This window comes from Dasypus novemcinctus, chromosome 24 (assembly GCF_030445035.2).
Source record: "Dasypus novemcinctus isolate mDasNov1 chromosome 24, mDasNov1.1.hap2, whole genome shotgun sequence".
NCBI classification, from domain to species: domain Eukaryota; kingdom Metazoa; phylum Chordata; class Mammalia; order Cingulata; family Dasypodidae; genus Dasypus; species Dasypus novemcinctus.
The window spans coordinates 35,585,537-35,605,278 of NC_080696.1; the positions used below are offsets into that span (position 1 = coordinate 35,585,537).

The window sequence follows — 19,742 nt, forward strand, 5'->3', positions numbered from 1 at the left end:
TCAGGTCAGGAGGCCCTGGGTTTGAACCCTGGACCTCCCATATGGTAGGTGGACACTCTATCAGTTGAGCCAAATCCGCTTCCCACTAGTGCGTTTTGTTTTTTTTTTAAGATTTATTGATTTATTTATTTCTCTCCCTTTCCCCCCCACCCCAGTTGTCTGTTCTCCGTGTCTATTTGCTGCATCTTCTTTCTTTGTCCGCTTCTGTTGTTGTCAGCGGCACAGGAATCTGTGTTTCTTTTTGTTGCATCATCTTGTTGTGTCAGCTCTCTGTGCGTGCAGCACCATTCCTGGGCAGGCTGCACTTTCTTTTGCACTAGGGGGATCTCCTTTCGGGGCACACTCCTTGCGCGTGGGGCTCCCCCATGCAGGGGACACCCCTGCGTGGCACAGCACTCCTGACACGCATAAGCACTGAGCATGGGCCAGCTCCACACAGGTCAAGCAGGCCCGGGGTTTGAACCACGGACCTCCCATGTAGTAGACGGATGCCCTAACCACTGGGCCAAGTCCTCCGCCCTAGTGTATTTTTAAAGTCTGCCTCTCTAAAATAATTCCTAAGTTTCATAAGGGGTCTGTATCTTCCTGGTATCTGGAACATTACCTGACATACTGTAGCCATGCAAAAGATATACGATTAATAAAAGATTAAGCAATCTAATAGATAATGTCAGCTCCATTTACAGAGAAGTTACGAGACTTGCTTAAGGTCATTCAGATAATGAATATAAAAGTCAAGATATAAATCTACCTCTTAACTAAAAAACCAATTCAAGGTATTCATCCTGAGGCTCCAGCTAAGTATCGGTGGAAGTCCCTATAAGGGACAGAAAATCAACAGTGTTCCTGAGATCCCTGACCACAGTATTTGCTGCAAACAACAGAAAGCGAGAAATGAGAGAGTCAGTGTCCTCTGAATAGTGGGGAGCTGTTCTCACTCATCTTTATTTATTATTTATATTTTTTTTCTCTCCCCTTTGCCTCCCCCCACCCAGTTGTCTGCTCTCTGTGTCCATTCACTGTGTGTTCTTCTGTGACCGCTTCTATCCTTATCAGCGGCACCGGGAATCTGTGTTTTCTTTTTGTTGCATCATCTTGTTGTGTCAGCTCTCTACTGTGTGCGGCGCCATTCTTGGGCAGGCTGCACTTCCTTTCGCACTGGGCGGCTCTCCTTACAAGATGCACTCCTTGCGCAGGGGACATCCCTGCACGCATCAGCACTGCACATGGGCCAGCTCCACATGGGTCAAGGAGGCCTGGGGTTTGAACCGCAGACCTCCCATGTGGTAGGCAGACGCCCTATCCATTGGGCCAAGTTCGCTTCCCCTCACTCATCTTTAGAAGCCGAAGAGCTAAATAAAATAGAACTGAGTTTCCTGAAGGAATTTCAAGGGCAGAGGAATAAGGAGGGTTGAGCCCTTAATATCTCCCTATATCATGGCACAGACCATATCATACCAAAATACTCTGATTTGATTATTAATATGTCACAGTCATAAATTCTTGGCGTGCAGAGACTATGCTTTATCTCAGATCCCCAAGGGTCTTATCCACAAAGCATTCTTTAATCAAAAAAATCAGCTTTAAATAACTAGGAAACTAGACAAAATAACTGAAACAACAGTTTCAGGTACTGAGCAACAGATCACACAATCCCGAAGAGAAGGAAAGCAAGCCCACCAATCACCTCTGTTTTCTACAAGAAGGCAGATGCCAGACCAGAGCATGTAGAGCAGTGAGATGTATCTCAGAAGAGCATGGTGGCTGCCTCTGAATTGAAAAGGCAGGGATCAGAGTTCTGGGAGTCTGAGAAAGCTAGAAACTGTGTTCTAGAGAAGTGCTAGAGAAGAAGGAGCTAAGAAGAAAAAGACCTCCAGAAATATATATAAGGATCCCCTTGAGACTTTGCTAAATACTAACACACACATGTGTAGAGTGAAATTCCAAAGGGTCAGGCAAAGAGAGCAACCTGAGGGCTGTCAGGTAAATAGCTCCCAGAGCTCATACAGGGTTGAGAATCATTTGAGCTCTCACCAAAAAGTCTTCATTGATCCCTTGGAGCATTAAATAGTGATCCCAGAGGGGCCAAATTTTAATAATAAGGCTAAGCTATCCCCCCTAGAATGAAAAGGCTTTCAACAAAACTTAAAAACAAACCTCAAAGGACCAAACTAAACTACAAGTAACTTAACAGCCTATTAAAACAAAGCGCATTTTATGTGATCTATTTATCTTTTAAAAAAATTTTTAAATAAAACAAAGCCCAATGCAAACATCACACATAACATGCAGCATACAATCAGAAAGTATTAGAGCGCAAGGAGGACAAGCAAATTTGTGAAGCGTTCCATATTTTGGGGGAGAGAAATAAAATAAAGAAAAAAAGAAAAAAAAAGAAAGTATTAGATATGTCAAGAAGCAGAAAAATGTGATCCTGATTAATCAGAAGAAAAATCAATCAACAGAAATAGACCAAGAAATGATAGCAATGGAGAGCGGATATAGCTCAAGTGGTTGAGCACCTGCTTCCCATGTACAAGGCCCAGGGTTCAATCCCCGGTACCTCCTAAAAAACAAACAAACACTACCACTCATTGGGGAGCAGATGTAGCTCAGGAGTTGAGTGTCTGCTTCCCATATATGAGGTCTTGGGTTCAATCCCCAGTACCTCCTAAAAAAAAAAAAAAGAAATGATAGCATAGAATTAGCACATAAAGACATTAAAACAGCTATCACAATCAAGGTCAAATATTTAAAGGAAAACAAGTACAGTGATGATAGAAGTGAAAGATATAAAAAGGAACTATGTGTAGCTTACAGAGATGAAAAATACATTTAAAATTAAAATCCAAAGGTTAGAAGCTAGATTCTGCCCAAAAAAGCAGGGTGAACTTAAAGACACAGCAATAGAAACTATCCAAAATGAAGTATAGAGATGAAAAAAAAGAGAGAGAGAGAGAAAGAAAAGGGAACAGTCTCAGTGAACTATGGGATAATATCATATGGTCAAACATATGTGTAAATTGTATCACAGAAGAAGAGGAGAAATCGTAGAGATGGGAGAAGAAGCACGAAGTGTATAGGAAAAATATTTAAGAAATAAAAATGAAAGAATAATACAGGAAAAATATTTAAATAAATAAAAACCAAAAATATCCAAATTTGATTAAAATCATGAACCCACAAACTAAGCCTCAACAAACCTCAAAGAAAACACAATGGAACAGACACAAAGAAAACTATCCCAAGACACATTAAATTCTTAAAAACAGTGATAAAGGAAAAATTTTAAAAGCAGTCAAGAAAAAAGGTATTTTATATATGAAGGAAGAAAAGGCATAAAAATGACTACAAGCTTCTCAACAAAGATCTGTAAGTTAGATGATGATGGAATGACATCTTTTGTTGACCTAGATTATGATGTCCAGTGAAAATATATTTTAAAAAATGGAGGCAAAATATTTTTTAGACAAACAAAAGCTGAGAGAATTCATTGCCAAAAGTCCTCCATGACAAGAAATGTTAGAGGAAGTTTTTCATACACAAAGAATATGATACCAGATAGAAACCTAAATGTACACAAAGGAATAAAAATGCCAGAAATAGTAAATAAATGGGTAAACACAAAAGAATATTTTCTCATTTTTAAAAATTTCTTTAAAACAATTGGGGAAGCAGATGTGGTTCAAGCGACTGAGCTCCTGCGTATCACATGGGAGGTCCAGGTTTGGTTCCCAATGCCTCCCAAAGAAGACAAGCAAGACAGCAAGCTGATCCAACAGGCTGGTGCGGTAAGCTGACGCAACAAGATGACGCAATAAGAGACACACGTAGGAAAAACATAATGAGAGACACAACAAAGCAAGGAGTGGAGGTGACTTCAGTGATTAGGTACTTCCTTCCCACACGGGAGGTACCAGGTCAGTTCCTGGTGCCTCCAAAAAAAAAAAGAGAGAAGACCAACACAACAGACAGACAGCAAATGCAAACAACGAGGGGTGAGAAGAAATAAATAAATAAAACAAATTTTTTTTTAAAAAAAAGGGAAGCTGATGTGGTTCAAGCAATTGGGCTCCCGTCTATCATACTGGAGGTCCAGGGTTCGATGCCCAGGGTCTCTTGGTGAAGGCAAGCTGGCCCGTGTGGCAAGCTGCCCCACACAGGAGTGCTGGTCCATGTAGAGAGCAGCCACAGCAAGATGACGCAACAAAAAGAGATACAGAGAAGAAATAATGAGAGGCAGCAGACCAGGGAGCTAAGGTGGCACAAGAGAATGATCACCTCTCTCCCACTCTAGAAGGTCCCAGGATCGGTTCCCGGAGCCCCCTAATGAGAATATAAGCAGACACAGAAGAACACACAGAGAATGGACACAGAGGGCAGACCATGGAAGGAGGAGGGAGAAATAAATAAATAAATAAATAAATGAATCTTAAAAAAAAAAAAAAAAAGCCATAATTGACAAGGATAGACATACAGACCAATGAAATTGAGAATTTAGAAATCAACCCTCACATTTATGGCCTACTGAACTTTGAGAAGTGGGTGAAGTCCACTCAATTAGGAAAAAATAATCTCTTCAACAAATGGTACTAGAAAAACTGGATATCCATTTGCAAAAAAAGGAGGAGACCTCTACCCCACACATACGTAATAATCAACTCAAAACGATCAAAGACCTAATATAATAGCTAGAACTAACTCCTAGAAGAAAATATAGGAAAGCATCTTCAGGACCTTGTGTTAGACAATGGTTTCTTAGACTTTATACCGAAAGAACAAAAGAAAAATAAATAAATAAATGGGACCTCACCAAAATTTAAAGCTTTTGTGCAAAGGACTTTATCATGAAAGTAAAATGACAATCTGCACAATGGGAGAAAATATTTGGACATCACAATAATAAAGGATTAGGATCTAGGATATATGAAAAAAACCTTCAACTCAACAACAAAAAGACAAACAACCCAGTTAAGAAATGAGCAAAAGACTTGAATAGGCATCTTGCCTCATATACAAATGGCCACAAAGCACATGAAAAGGTATTCAACATAATTAGCCATCAGGGAAATGCAAATAAAAACCATGTCATACCCATTAGACTGGCAGACATTAAAAAAAAAATTTTTTAATTAAAAAAAGGAAAGAAAAATGGCTAGAGGACAGGCAGAAAGGGCCTGAAAAAAAAAAAAGGTTCTAGGGTTTAAAACACCAGGGGAAGGCTGGACACCACCCAGATAAGAGAGGGGCACAGAAAAAGAATCTTGATGGGAAGATTTTGAATAGAAGCTGAAGCTGCAGTGCAGCTGCAGCCAGCAAGCGGTGCCTTTTCCCCTATCCTCTGAACTGAAAGCTTTGAATTCTCCAGCTTCTGGCCAGTGGCTACAGACAGAGGGAGCCACAGGGATCTATGCCCCCAGGAAGTAGGAGAGAACATGATACAGCCTAAGGCTGAGTAAGCTTTTGGCCAACCAATTTGGTCGGCTCTGTCCCACCAGCCCTTCCAGGCTGGGTGGGGCCCCACCAGTGTTTGCCTTGGGAGATCCAACCCTCCCAATCACCCTCCCTCCTGACCAGCACTGGTTATTGAGGACACAAAAGGCAGTGTTATTATTTCCTACCCAGAAAAAGGGAGTGGGCTGCCAGTAAAGACTGGAGAAAAGTCTTTGAGAAAGTTTGATCTGTGAGGCTCTGGATAACCTCAAGGCAGGATCCTCTGTCACACTGTAGCTATTGGTGTGCTATTGGTGTTGCAGTGAATACACTCCCACCAGGCTTTGAAGGGAGAGGACTGCCCAAGAGTACCATCTGCTGGTAGACCAAGGAAGTGCATGTGAGGAAATTAGAAGTAAATAAGAGAGGCTTTTTCCCGCATTTACAGCCTCCTTTCCCAAGGCCCTTGGAAGCAGGTCTGCATTCCATTACTGGGTCCATAGCCCAGAGTTGAGGAACTAACAGGAACAATCCTAAAGACCTAGAACAGGTTGGGCCAAAAATCAAAGAACTGCAATAACACTCAGACTCCTTACACAAGAAAAAAAAATTGAGCATCAGAGTAAACTCATCATCATGATCAGATTCCTAAACATTAGCAAAAAATTCCAAGCCATACTAAGAAAATGGAAGAAATGGCACAAGCAAAGGAATATATCAAAGCCCCAGATGAGACACAGGATTTGAGACAACTAATCAACAAGGTTCATACAAATTTCCAAAATCAAAACAATGAATTAGAAGACAATGTGGCTAAAGAGATAAAGGACAATATGAAGACACTGGGCAAGCACAAAGAAGATTTTGAAAATCTGAATAGAAAAGTAACAGCTTATGGGAATGAAAGATACAATAAGTGAGATCAAAAACACATGAGGGAAGCGGATGTGGTTCAAGCAATTGGGGTCCGTCTACCATATGGGAGGTCCAGGGTTCAGTTCCCGGGGCTTCCTGGTGAAGGCGAGCTAGCCCATGGAGCAAGCTGGTCCACACAGAGAGTGGACGCAACAAGATGACATAGCAAAAAGGAGACACAGAGGAAAGACAATTAGAGACACAACAAACCAGGGAGCTGAGGTGGCTCAAGCAATTGAGTTCCTCTCTCCCACACTAGAAGGTCCCAGGATCAGTAACTAGTGCCTCCTAAAGAGAAGATAAGAAGAGAATACAAGCAGACACAGAAGAATGTGCAACAAATGGACACATGAAGCAGACAGCAAATGCAAGCAGCAAGGGAGGGAATGAATAAAATAAATCTTTAAAAAAAAACATATTAGAGGCATACAACAGCAGATGTGAAATGATAGAAGAAAGAATAAGTGATGCAGAAGACAGAACAGCTGAATACAAAAAGAGAGAAGAGCAGAGAAAGAAAAGACTGGAAAAAGTTGAACAGAGGCTCCGGTAGTTCAATGATAAGACAAAGCACACAACATATATGTCACAAGAGTTTCAGAAGAAGAAAAGAAGGGAAAAGGTACACGTATTTGAGGAAATATGGCTGAAAATTTCCCAACTCTCATGAAAGAAATGAATTTCCATGCCCAAGAAGCCCAGCATAACCCAATCAGAATAAATCTGAATAGCCCTACTCCAAGACACATAGTACTCAGAATATCAAATGTCAAAGATAAAGAGAAAAGTCTGAGAGCAGCAAGAGAGAAACAAACCATCAGATACATGCGACACCCTGTAAGACTTAGCATAGATTTCTCATCAGAAACCATGAAGGTGAGAAAACAGTGGTATGATATAAGTAGGATACTAAAAGAGAAAAATTGCCAGCTGAGAATTCTTTATCCGGCAAAACTGTCATTCAAATAAGAAGATGAATTTAAAATATTCACAGATAAACAGAAGAGAGTTTGTAAAAAAGAATCCACCTTTGCAGAAAGTATTAAAGGGAACCATACAACCTGAAAGAAAGACAGAAGATAAGAGGTTAGAGGAGAGCACAGAAGGCAAGACTACCAGAAAGGATAAAAACAAAAGCATAAAAGGACAGATGAAAATAAGATATGACATATCTTATACCAAAGAATAAAATGGTGTAAGTAAACAATGCATTTACAGTAATATCATTGAATGTGAATGGATTAAACTCTCCAATCAAAAGATATAGGCTAACAGAATGGATAACAAAACATGCACCATCCATATGCTGCCTAGAAAAGACTCACCTTAGATCCCTGGATACAAATTGGCTCAAAGTGAAAGGATGGAATAAAATATTCTGTGTGGGGCAGATGCAGCTCAAGTGGTTGAGCACCTGCTTTCCACATACAAGGTCCTGGGTTCAATCCCCAGTACCTCCTAAAAACAAAACAACAAACAAAACAAAACCAATTCAGGGGAGCAGTGTGGCTCACTGGTTAAGTACCTGCTTCTCACATACAAGGTCCCAGGTTCAATCCCCAGCCCCAGTACCTCACACACACACACAAAAAAAAAGATATTCCACAGGAACAGTAACCAAAAGAGCAGAGGGAGCTATACCAATATCGGACAAAACAGACTTTAAAAGCCAAAAAGTTATAAGATGTAGAAGACCATTATATATTAATAAAAGGAACAATCTACCAGGAAGATATAACAGTCATAAATATCTACGCACATAACCAGGGTGCCCCAAAATACATGAGGCAAACTCTGGCAAAATCGAAAGAAGAAACAGACATCTCTACAATAGCAGTTAGAGACTTCAACATACCATTCACATCATTAGAACTAGACAGAAGATCAACAAAGAAACAGAATCTTGAACAATATGATAAACCAAAGCTGAGTCAATCATGTTCCTACCCTTGGAAATTTGAATTTCCTGAGAAGTTTGGTCTGTCAATAGCTGAAATTATAACATGTAAACACAGGAACGATGGGACTGTTGAACTCTGACAAGGCCAGGAAAGACGGTCTATGGAAGAGACAGGACAGTTTGAATCTCAAGAGCTTCACAGGCTGGATGCAGTCTCTTCCAGGCACTGGGTGGTATTCCTGCCCTTGGGTTCCATGAGACACTTCTAAAGTCTGATAAAGAAATAATTCTTTTTGGCTTCGGCTGATAAGCTTGAACAGATTTTTGTTAGTCACCATCAGAGAATCCTAAAATATACAAACACCTGGCAAGTGGTTGCTGCCATATCCTAAGGCATGAAGCAGTACTCTTCTTCTCAAACCTGGACTTGGGAGGAGTCACAGAAAGGGCCTTTCTCTTTCTTTCCCTCTTCTCCATCGGGCTGCAACATGCAGCTTCAAAAAAGGTCAGATTCCCAATCTGATTCCTTTACCCTGTCTGTTTAGTACTCAAAATGATGGCTAGGTTCCCAGGATTGACCATAGAAGCTTACAGGAACCGCAAACTTTACTAAAATGCAGTACCTTTCTAAGAAAGTGTGGCAAAACAGAAATGAAAACAAACACATAAAGACTGATTTTTAAATTATACAAATGGGGAAGGGGATTTGGATCAACTGATAGAGATCTGCCTACCACATGAGAGGTCCAGGATTCAAACCCAGGGCCTCCTGACCCGTGTGGTGAGCTGGCCCACGTGCAGTGCTGATGCATGCAAGGATTGCTCTGCCATGCAGGGGTGTCCCCACGTAGGGGAGCCCCATGCTCAAGGAGTGCACCCCATAAGGAGAGCCACCCCGTGCAAAAAAAGTGCAGCCTGCCTAGGAATGGTGCCACACACACAGCAGATGCAGCAAGATGACACAACAAAAAAAGACACAGACTCCCGGTGCTGCTGCAAGAATACAAGTAGACACAGAAGAATACACAGCAAATGGTCACAGGGAGCAGATAACACCAGGAGGGGGAGAGCGAGGAAGGGAAAAAAAAATGCATAAAAAATAAATCTTAAAAAAGATATAATGGCTGAAGCATCCCAAATTTAGCAAAAGACATAAACTCCAAACAGGATAAACCCACAGTAGTCAAACTTCTGAAAACTAAAGACAACGAAAATTTCTTGAAGTGCCAGAGAGAAATACCTTATTTACCAATAACGGAAAAATTCCAACAACAGAGGATTTCTCATTGGAAACCACAGAGGCCACAAGGAAGTGGCATATTTTTCAGGTAGTTAAAAAAGAATTATCAACCCAGAATCCTATAACCAGTGAAAATATCCTTCAGGGATGAAGGATAAATCAAGATATTCTCTTAAGAACACAGAGAACTTGTTGCCAGCAAAAGAGTGGCAAAAGGAAGTTCTCTAAAGAGAATGGAAACAATAAAAGGCACTCCAGGAAGGAAGAACAAGATGACATGACTACTTGCACATCTCAAAGAAACTACAAAAAAGCTCCTAGAACTATTTAGTGAGTTAAACAGGTTACACAGTACAAGATGAACATGCAAAAATTGACTATATTTGTATTAATGTAACAGCAACAAATATTTGGAAACCAAAATTTAAAACACAGTAACTATTTACAATTGCTCAAAAAAAAAATGAAATACTTAAAACAAACAAAAAAACAAATCTACATATGGCCTCACCCCCTCCACCAGCACCAGCTGGGTACTGCCCACAGAAGTCTTGTTGGTTTTTGTTGCTTCTTCTCGGAAGACAGTAATGAGTTCCTCCAAACGCCTTAATTTTACCTCTTCTGGGACATCATCCTTTAGCCTATGATATGCCCGTGTCTTCTATTAAAAAAAAAAAAAAAAAGAGGAGGTCACCAAGGACTTATGGAATCCATCCTTGAGGCACAGAGGGGAACTATGTTCATTCCAGTTACAAGTTACAGATACCACTACAAAGGCTCAAGCCACACCAAAGGGGTCTTCTGGCTCCAAGAGCATCCCAAAAGAAAAAGACACATGTTGAGAAACATTTTAATTTCTTATAAAGAAAAAAAAGGCTTCCATCAACATTCAAATTCTAAACAGCCTAAACATAATTTAAAATATTTTAGTGGGTAAGAAATTGACACAAGTCATCTTTTTTCATCTCAAATTTCTGAACTGTGACTAGTAGACAGAGTTGATTAGTAAAAGAAGTGGATGGTAAGATCCTTGTGGTTTCTCAAGGACTACTTTATTGCCACTTTCTTTTCTGTCTAGTTGATCTACAATGACCCCAAATTAGTCAGGACTGATGTCAGTCCCAGTAGAGAAGCAGCTCCTACCCCATCACAGGGCTCACCTGTCTCATGCTGTAGGCAAAAAGAAAGCCCATGTTGTACTGAACTTCCCGAAGCAAAGACACTGTCTGGAGGTGATCTTTCTCCGTCTCACCACAAAAGCCAGCAATGAAATCACTGCTGAGGCTCACACCTGCCACACATAAGAAAGGACAATAGGTTGCTGCTGCTTCCCTGGGACTATTCAGCACATGTGCAAGTAAAACTAAATAGTCATTACAGAGCAAGGTGAGATAGGCCTGCTTCTCCACAATTTTCCCAGCTAGAGCCAAGCTTCTCAGTCTGTTCCCTTGGGTAACAGATGTTTTAGCTTCAAATGTTGGATTCAGGAACACATTAGGAGTTTGCAAATTCAAACTAGACCAGCCTTTATTAGTGAAAACCTTGCAATGACTCACATAAACATATACTTTTTTTTAGGAGGTACCTGGGATTGAACCAGGACCTCATACATGGGAAACAGGCACTCAACCACTAAGCTATAACTGCTCCCCAACGGGAGTTGTGTTTTTTTTGTTTATTGCTTTTGTTTTTAGGAAGTATAGGGGATCAAACCCGGGACCTAGTACATAGGAAGCAGATGCCCAACAACTTGAGCTACATCTGTTCCCTAACCATATATTTTTGAATTTAGAATTTTGGAATTGAATGTTCACTCAAGATAGTAGTAAAAATAAGTACCAGTTACTGAATACTTACTATGTGCCAGACTTCACTACCTTTTTTTTTCACTGCCTATTTAATTTAATCTATTTAATTATCCCAACAGTCCAATGAGGTGAGTACTATTAGCTCCATTTTATAGATGAGGAAACTGAGGACCAGAGAAGTGAAGTTTCTTGTCCCTGATCACAGTCTGTAACAGAGAAGCCTGACCCAAAACGAGTGTACCTAGCCTCCACACTATCCTGCCCCATACGAAAATATTTATGGATAATACAAGTTATAATAATTGGAAACCTGGAAAAAAAAATGTACACACAGTAAACAAAATAAAGACCAAAAGACTACACAATAATTTTATTAAAAGGAAGGAGAAAAGGAAAAAAGTTGGTAAATAAGGGTTAAGATCATAGGAAAGGAATTAATCTCTAAAATTCATAGTAATAAGATGCGAAAATGATAAAGTACACATTTCAAAAGATAGCAATTGCCTCTAAATCAGAACTAATTTAGACTGTAACTTTGCCAGCATATGAGAAGGGAAAAGATCTCCTCACACATGTTCAGAAGCACAGATACTTTAAAAAAAGGAATCTTATTAGCCTTGAGGCCACAAACTGAGACACACCTGTGAATATTTCTAGCAGACTAAGACAAAAATCATAAAGATATAAAAAGAAATGGTGGAAGAAGAGAGAAGAGAACAAAAGATGCATAAAATGCCAAAATACTGGCAGATGCCTGGTTTCTGAGCAAGAAGACTGTGGCCACTGGTGGAGTAGCATGCGCAGCAGAATATTCTACTTAAATGTACCTGGAATAGTCTCTCTGATATGGTGAATCAATTCTACATAAGCTTCTCTTGAATATCTGCAATAAAGAACAAAAAGAAAAGGCCTAAATAAATTAAACTTCTTTAAGTTAGTGCTATAAAAAGATAGCACTGTGAATTCCCACATGTAATCACTGCTCATCTACATGGGACATTACAAGAGTAAGATAAAGCTTCCAGAGGAGCCCTTTTGATCCAACTCTATACAATAAACTAATGTGGAACCTATTTTTAGTTCAAATACATAAATTATTTAAAATTGATTTTTTATTTCATTAATAAATCAGGGAGGCAGATGTCACTCAGGTGACTGGGATCCCGTCTACCATATGGGAGGCCCTGGGTTCAATTCCTGGAGCCTCCTGGTGAAGGCAAGCTTGTCTGCACCACTGCAGGGAGCTAACGGCCTGCACCACCACGGCAGTGAGCTGATGGCAGACAGTGAGACAAACAACAATGTGAGGGGGGAGGAAAAATAAATGAAATAAAATAAATCTTTTTAAAAAAATCAATCAATCAATCAACATGGATTAAACATTTAAGTGGCTCTCTACAACTGCTTGCCAAAGTGGAAAACAAGGCAAAGCACTAGCTCAATATAGCTTGCCATGGGCCACATTCTCCTCTGACGTTATTTCTACAATATTTATTATAAGATATAATAAGTATTGTAGAAGTAATACTTATGTAGGGAATTATTATATTATTACATATTATATATTATATTATCTACACAAATATTGTAGAGATAATGTCTAAGTAAACAAACCACATTTAAATATCAAGACCTAAAAATACTTTAATGTTAAAAGTTAAAGACTTAAGGGAAGCAGATATGGTTCAACAGATAGAGCTTCTGCCTACCATATAGGAGGTCTAGAGTTCAATACCCAGGGCCTCCTGGCCCGTGTGGCAAGCTAGCCCATGTGGAGTGCTGCCATGTGCAAGGAGTGTGGCCCCACACAGGGGTGTCCCCCACACAAGGAGTGGCCCCCGTGCAAGGAATGCAGCCCCACGCAGGAGGGCAGACCACCCAGGAGTGGAGCCGTCCACACGGAGAACTCACGCAGCAAGATGATGCAAAAAAAAAAGAGACACAGAGAAGAGACAATATGAGATGCAGCAAACTAGGGAGGTGAGGTACAGCAAGAGAATTATCACCTCTCTCCCACTCCGGAAAGTCCTAGGATGGGTTCCCAGAGCCGCCTAATGAAATACAACAGACAAAGAAGAACACATAGCAAATGGACACATAGAGCAGACAATGGAGGGCAGGGAGGGGGTAGAAATAAGGAAAAAAATTTAAAAAAAAAAAAAAATATATATATATATCTTAAAGTTAAAGGCTAAGAATTTCAAACAGAGCATGCCATACTTTAGGTGACTAGCAAAAAAACATGCTAAGCAAATGAGTGATCCAGTCCCTGGTCTATGCTTATGGAGTGAACAAAAGCAAGTTCTAATATCCATGGATTAACTCCTCATACAATAAATGTTTATTTTTTTTTTTTAAGATTTCTTTTTATTTATCTCTCCTCTCCCCTCCCCCATTGTCTGCTCTCTGTGTCCATTCGCTGCATGTTCTTCTGTGTCTCTTTTTGTTGCGTCATCTTGCTGCGTCAGCTCTCCGTGTGTGCAGTGCCACTCCTGGGCCGGTTGCGCTTTTCTCGCACAGGGCGGCTCTCCTTGCAGAGCACACTCCTTATGCGCAGGGGTCCCCTACGTGGCACAGCACTCCTTACGCACATCAGCACTGTGCATGGGCCAGCTCACCACACGGGTCAGGAGGCCCTGGGTTTTAACCCTGGACCTCCCATGCGGTAGGCAGACGCTCTATCAGTTGAGCAAAATCCTCCTGCCAATAATGTTTACTGAGCAGCTACTATGTACTATACACTGAACCATGTTCTTAGCAAATACAGATACTATTTGGCCATTAAGGAACATGGAAAGTTGTGGAATGCCCCTGTCCCCAATTAAGACTTACCCCCGACGCATTGCCTCCAATACACGGCTGCTTCCACTCTGGGCAGGCAGGTGGATCTGTTTACAGATGTTGTGTCTCTCATGAATCAGCTGCAGAACCTGATCATAGAACACATGACAGGTCAAAGTCTCAACAAAAAATCCTGCAGAAACAAATACCACTCACTGTTTCTCCTCCAAAGTTAATTTTCAAGTAATTAAGAGAATAATCAAACACATGAATTACCCTACCCACATCCCTTATATTTGCTCAAGCCACCTTGAGTCTGTCCCAGGAATTTCGCCTGATGGCATCTTTGCCTTAAAGGAGTGGAGAGAAGAAAGCAAGCACAATTCAAATTAAATACAAGCCATAAGACTATTTACAGGTAATGCCAACCCAAGGGTCAGCAGGCAAGGAGGACATTTCTTTTATCCAGCTTATAATCTAATTAACTATAATCATGGCAGGTGCCATTTCATTCATTCAAGAAATATTTAAAGAGCATCTATTAAGTGACAGGAACTACTATGAGATACTAGAAAGTATAAAAAAGATGATTCCTCTCTTTGATGCTCATACAGCTTAGAAACCAACTGTTTTTTCTTTTCTTAGGAACCCCAAGTGGGACAGCAGGTTTCAAAAACAATAGTAAAAAGATAAGTCACAAAAGGAGATGTGGCTCAAACAATTGGGCTCCTATCTACCATACAGAAGGTCCAGGGTTTGAGTCACAGGGCCTCCTAGTGAAGGCAAGCTGGCCTGTGCAGTGAGCTGGCCCAAGCGGAGGGCTGGCACAGCAAGATGACATAACAACAATAACAAAAAAAAAGAGACACAGAGGAGAGACAATGAGATGTGCGGCAGACCAGGGAGCTGAGGTGGCGCAAGAGATTGAGTGCCTCTCTCCCACTCCAAAAGGCCCCAGGATCAGTTCCCAGTGCCACCTAGAGAGAAGACAAGCAGACCCCGAAAAAGACACACAGCAAATGGACACAGAGAGCAGACGGCAAATGCAAAACAAGGAGGTGGGGTATAAATCAATCAATCAATCAATCAATCAATCAATCAATCTTTTAAAAATATATATATGTCAGGAGAGAGATCTAGAATTTATTTCTGATTTTGGTAACAACCTTCTGTATGTCACTGGTAAGGCAGTGATCATCAACCACCTAATAAAGTCAGAGTGCCTATTCTGGCCACATTATAAATATTTATTCAAATTCTTACTTGACTATGGCACAATTTTTTAATCTACTTTTTTTCAAAATAGTAAAAAATAAATTTTTAAACAGACAGGTACACGGCCTGTCATACTACTTCTAATACATGGCCTTTGAATATATTTATTTTTTAATTAAAGCATAAGTGTTACTTATAAGACTTTTTAATGGACAGTCTCAGTAATGTTTGAATCAGTATAAAGTACTATCCACCCTCTACATATTTAAAAAATCCCATTGGTAAAACTTCCAAAACTATAAAATACTTAGGAATAAATTTAACAAAAGATGTGCAAGACCTCTCCACTTAAAACTACCAAAATACTACTGAAAAAAAATTTAAAGTTCTTAACAGAAAGATATAACATGTTTGTCCATGGATTAGAAGACTCAGTACAGCTAAGTTGTCTGTACTCCCCAAATTGACATAGAGAATTAGTACAATTTCAGTCAAAATACCAGGACGGTTTTTGGTAAAAATTGACAAACTGATTCTAAAATGTATATGCAAATACAAAGGCCTAAAATAGCCAAAAACACACTTGAAAAAGAACAGATTTAGAGGAATTATACTACCTGATTTTGGTTTTTTGTCTTTTCAGTTAGACCAGTAAAAAGAACTTATTGAGAAATTGGGGAAAAGAACAGAGCTTGCTGAGAAATGGGAAAGAACAGAAATACACACTGAAATGTGATGCAGGCTCCTCTAGGCAGAGAGAACAAGTTTTGGCTATTAATTATTCCCCCCCTTGCTAATGTTTGGGGGAGGGGCCCCAGCTGTTTGATGTTCTGACTGATGCTATCTGGGGCTTTCCCTCTGGATAGTTTAGTTTTTTGTTTTTTTAAAGATTTATTTATTTCCCTCCCCTTCCCACCTGTTGTCTGCTCTCTGTGTTCATTCACTGTGTGTTCTTCTGCATCCACTTGCATTGTCAGGTGGCACCAGGAAACTGCATCTCTTTTTTGTTGTTTCATCTTGCTCCATCAGCTCTCCGTGTGTGCAAAGCCACTCCTGGACAGGCTGCGCTTTTTTCATGTGAGGCGGCTCTCCTTGCAGGGCACACTCCTTGCACATGCGGCACCCTAAGCAGGGGTGCCCTTGCGTGGCATGGTACTGCTTGCACACAGCAACACTGCGCGTGGGCCAGCTTACCACACAAGTCAGGAGGCTCTGGGTATCGAACCCTGGACTTTCCATGTGGTAGGGAGATATTCTATCAGTTGAGCCACATCCACTTCCCTATAGTTTAGTTTTGATGTATGAGAACAAAAGAATCCAGAAACAGAGCCACACATATATAATCAATTGTTGTATAACAAAGATGCCAACAAAATTTAATTAGAAAAGTTCATCTTTTCAATAAATGGTTCCAGAATAACTAAATAACTGGATATGAAAAAAAAAAAATTCCCCACCCATAACCTCGCACCATACAAAAAGTAAATTTAAAATGGGAACGAGGGAAGTGGATTTGGCCCAATGGATAGGGTGTCGGCCTACCATATGGGAGGTCCGTGGTTCAAACCCAGGGCCTCCTGACCCATGTGATGAGCTGTGCCACGTGCAATGCTGATGCACGCAAGGAGTGCTGTGCCACGCAGGGGTGTCCCCCACATAGAGGAGCCCCACACGCCAAGGAGTGCACCCAGTAAGGAGAGCCACCCAGTGCAAAAAAAGTGCAGCCTGCCCAGGAATGGCACCACACACACAGAGAGCAGATACAGCAAGATGATGCAACAAAAAGAGACACAGATTCCAGGTGCCACTGACAAGAATACAAGCGAACACAGAAGAACACAAAGCGAATGGACAGAAAGAACAGACAACTGGGGTGGGGGGGGGGGAGACAAAGAGAAGGGGAGAGAAATAAATAAAAAATAAATCTTTAAAATGGGAATGAACCATAGACCTAAACATAAAAGCTGAAACCATAAAACTTCTAGAAGACAACATAAGAGAAAATCTTCATGATTCCCTTAGATCTTCAAAGATTTCTTAAGACACAAAAAACACCTAATGGTAAAAGAAAAAAAATTAATAAATTGGACTTCATCAAAATTAAAATCTTCTGTTCTTTAGAAGATATCATCAAGAAATAAGGTAGGAGAAAATATGTGAAAACACATCTAACAAAGGATTTGTATCCAGAATACATAAAGGATTTCTACAACTCAATAAGAAGACAGGGTTTGGAAAAAGATGGGGGTTGGAGGCAAAAAATTTGAACCAAAATTCTATCAAAACAAAGTACCTGCAAAAAAAAGATATATAATACATGCCAGATGCTAGTTAAGCCAGATACATTATAATCTACTTCACAACCCTAAGCAGGAGAAAATTATTAACCCCATTTTACAGATGAAGATGAGTAAGTCGATGATATCATACACCTACTGGTAAAGCAGTGAAAGAGCCTGGATTTAAACCCAGGTCTGTCTGAGGACAAAGTCTGGACTGTTTCCTATTGTATCACACTGTCTCCCTTCCTGTCCTCCCCACACTACCACTACCACAAGGCTGCCACCCTCTGAAAAAACCTCTGCTCAAACTTAACCTCCAGTTCAACATCACTCCTATCTCCACTCCCACCTCAGAGGACTTTATCTTTCCAAAGGGCCAATGAATTCAGAGGGCAATATAGTAATACACCACAGGATCCCCCAGGTAGGACTTGCGGACTCTGCTGTATCCCTACTGGTTCCAGCATTTGTGTACTTTAAGGATACTGATATCAGTTGGTGACAATTAGCCATCGATACTATACTTACCTCATCAGGAAAATCTTTGGGATGGGGAGAGGTAAAACGGATCCTCATTTCAGGATCTACTCTGGAGACCTGATCCAAAAGGTGAGAAAAACGAAGACCCCCTTGCTTAGTTTTATAGTTGGTGGTAAAGCCACGACTGAGGTTGGTGAACACTCTGTTGTTGAACTGGACCTCTGAACTGTCTTGAAAACTATTAACATTTTGACCAAGAAGTGTCACTTCTTTCAGGCCCTGAAAAAGGGAAAATAAATATATTGGGAGCAATTAAAAAACTTACTTGGTAGCTTCATGCCATATTGGTAATTTAGAAATCATCTGAATCCACCAAGAGCCATTCATGAATGTGTTCTGTCTTTAACCTAGTAATTTCACACCTAGAAATCTTTGCCTCAAGAATTGAAATTCAGAAAAAAAAATTTTTTTTATCTTATGTAAAAAATAATTTCAAAAGTATTATTTAAATAACAAAAAAAAAAAACTGGAAGCAAACTCAATGTTCAATAATAATGATTAATTTATGATAGATTCTATCAGTTTAATGTAATATAATCCCAGCTTTTGGAGTATTCTTGACCAAAATATCTAAATCAAATCAAGCTTTTATATATGACTTCCAGTTTACCAAAATTCAAGGGAATATGTTAAACAACATGAGGAAACGAACAAATCCAGAATGTGGGATATTCTACAAGACACTTGTCTGATCTCTCATTAAGCAGCAACTCCTCCCGCACCCCTCTTCTCAGCCCCTGCTAATCTCTAATCTACTTTCTGTCTACTCTCTGAATTAGCCCATTCTAGATATTCCAGGTAAGTGGAATCATACAATATCTGTCATTTTGTGTCCAGCTTATTTAATTCAGCACGAGGTCTTCAAGCTGGATATTGAAGCATGCATCAGAACTTCTTTGCTTTTTATGGTTGAATAATATTGCAATGCATATAGACATACACACATTCTGATCCTAGAAGGGTTGGGGAATTTTTGTCCCCATTTCAATCTATTTAAACAGAAAGCCTCTAATCTGAAGGGTTATGGGGAGTACTATAATCCTATGTACTATGTGGAGCTAGGAGGAGAGGAGGAGACAGCTTTAGATGAGGAAGCACTTTAGATGGGGGGTTACAGAGAATACCTGTGAGCAGCCAGAAACCAAATCTATGGATAGGAGTAAAGAAGACAGCACTGCCAGGGGGTGAGAATGAAGGCAAACTACTGACTTCAAATTAGAGAAGGGCTATCCTTACCCCTCCAATAGTTCCTGAGCCAAGCAGCACAGAAAAAGGGAGACAGATCCCAGTGGAAGAAAACCTCAACTCCCAGCCTGTTCTCTTGAGAAAGGGCCTACGGATAGGGAGAGATCCCCCTCAAGAGTTGAGGAAGCAGCTCCTGAGGGAGTTCATCCAACTCACTTCCCTCATCTATTCTCTATATCTCAACTAACTAGTAAATTGGCTCAGTGATAAAATAAAGAAGATATGTGAGACGTTTCCCTCAGACAGACAGACCAGTAAATCATTCTCTGAAAATATACTATGTACCAGTAGTTTAAAAACATTTCCTCTAGTAATTCCTATGACCTTGTCAGGAAGGTATTATTTTATCCTCTTTCGATAGATGGGAAAATGGTTTAGGAAAA

At 40.2% G+C, this 19,742-nt stretch overlaps 1 protein-coding gene across 5 annotated transcripts in view; it reads right to left on the reverse strand.

Moving 5' to 3' along the window:
* Nucleotides 1-19,742, reverse strand: part of CDK5RAP1 (CDK5RAP1 mitochondrial tRNA methylthiotransferase) — a 58,986-nt gene that overhangs the window by 15,207 nt on the left and 24,037 nt on the right. For all 5 annotated transcript variants that reach the window (XM_058286905.2, XM_058286906.2, XM_023589954.2 and 2 more), the window contains 5 exons: nt 18,103-18,333; nt 14,129-14,226; nt 12,124-12,179; nt 10,649-10,779; nt 10,000-10,149 (listed from right to left, as the gene is read on the reverse strand). In XM_058286905.2, the coding sequence (XP_058142888.1) occupies nt 10,000-10,149; nt 10,649-10,779; nt 12,124-12,179; nt 14,129-14,226; nt 18,103-18,333 (666 nt within the window). The remainder of the gene's footprint in view (nt 1-9,999; nt 10,150-10,648; nt 10,780-12,123; nt 12,180-14,128; nt 14,227-18,102; nt 18,334-19,742) is intronic.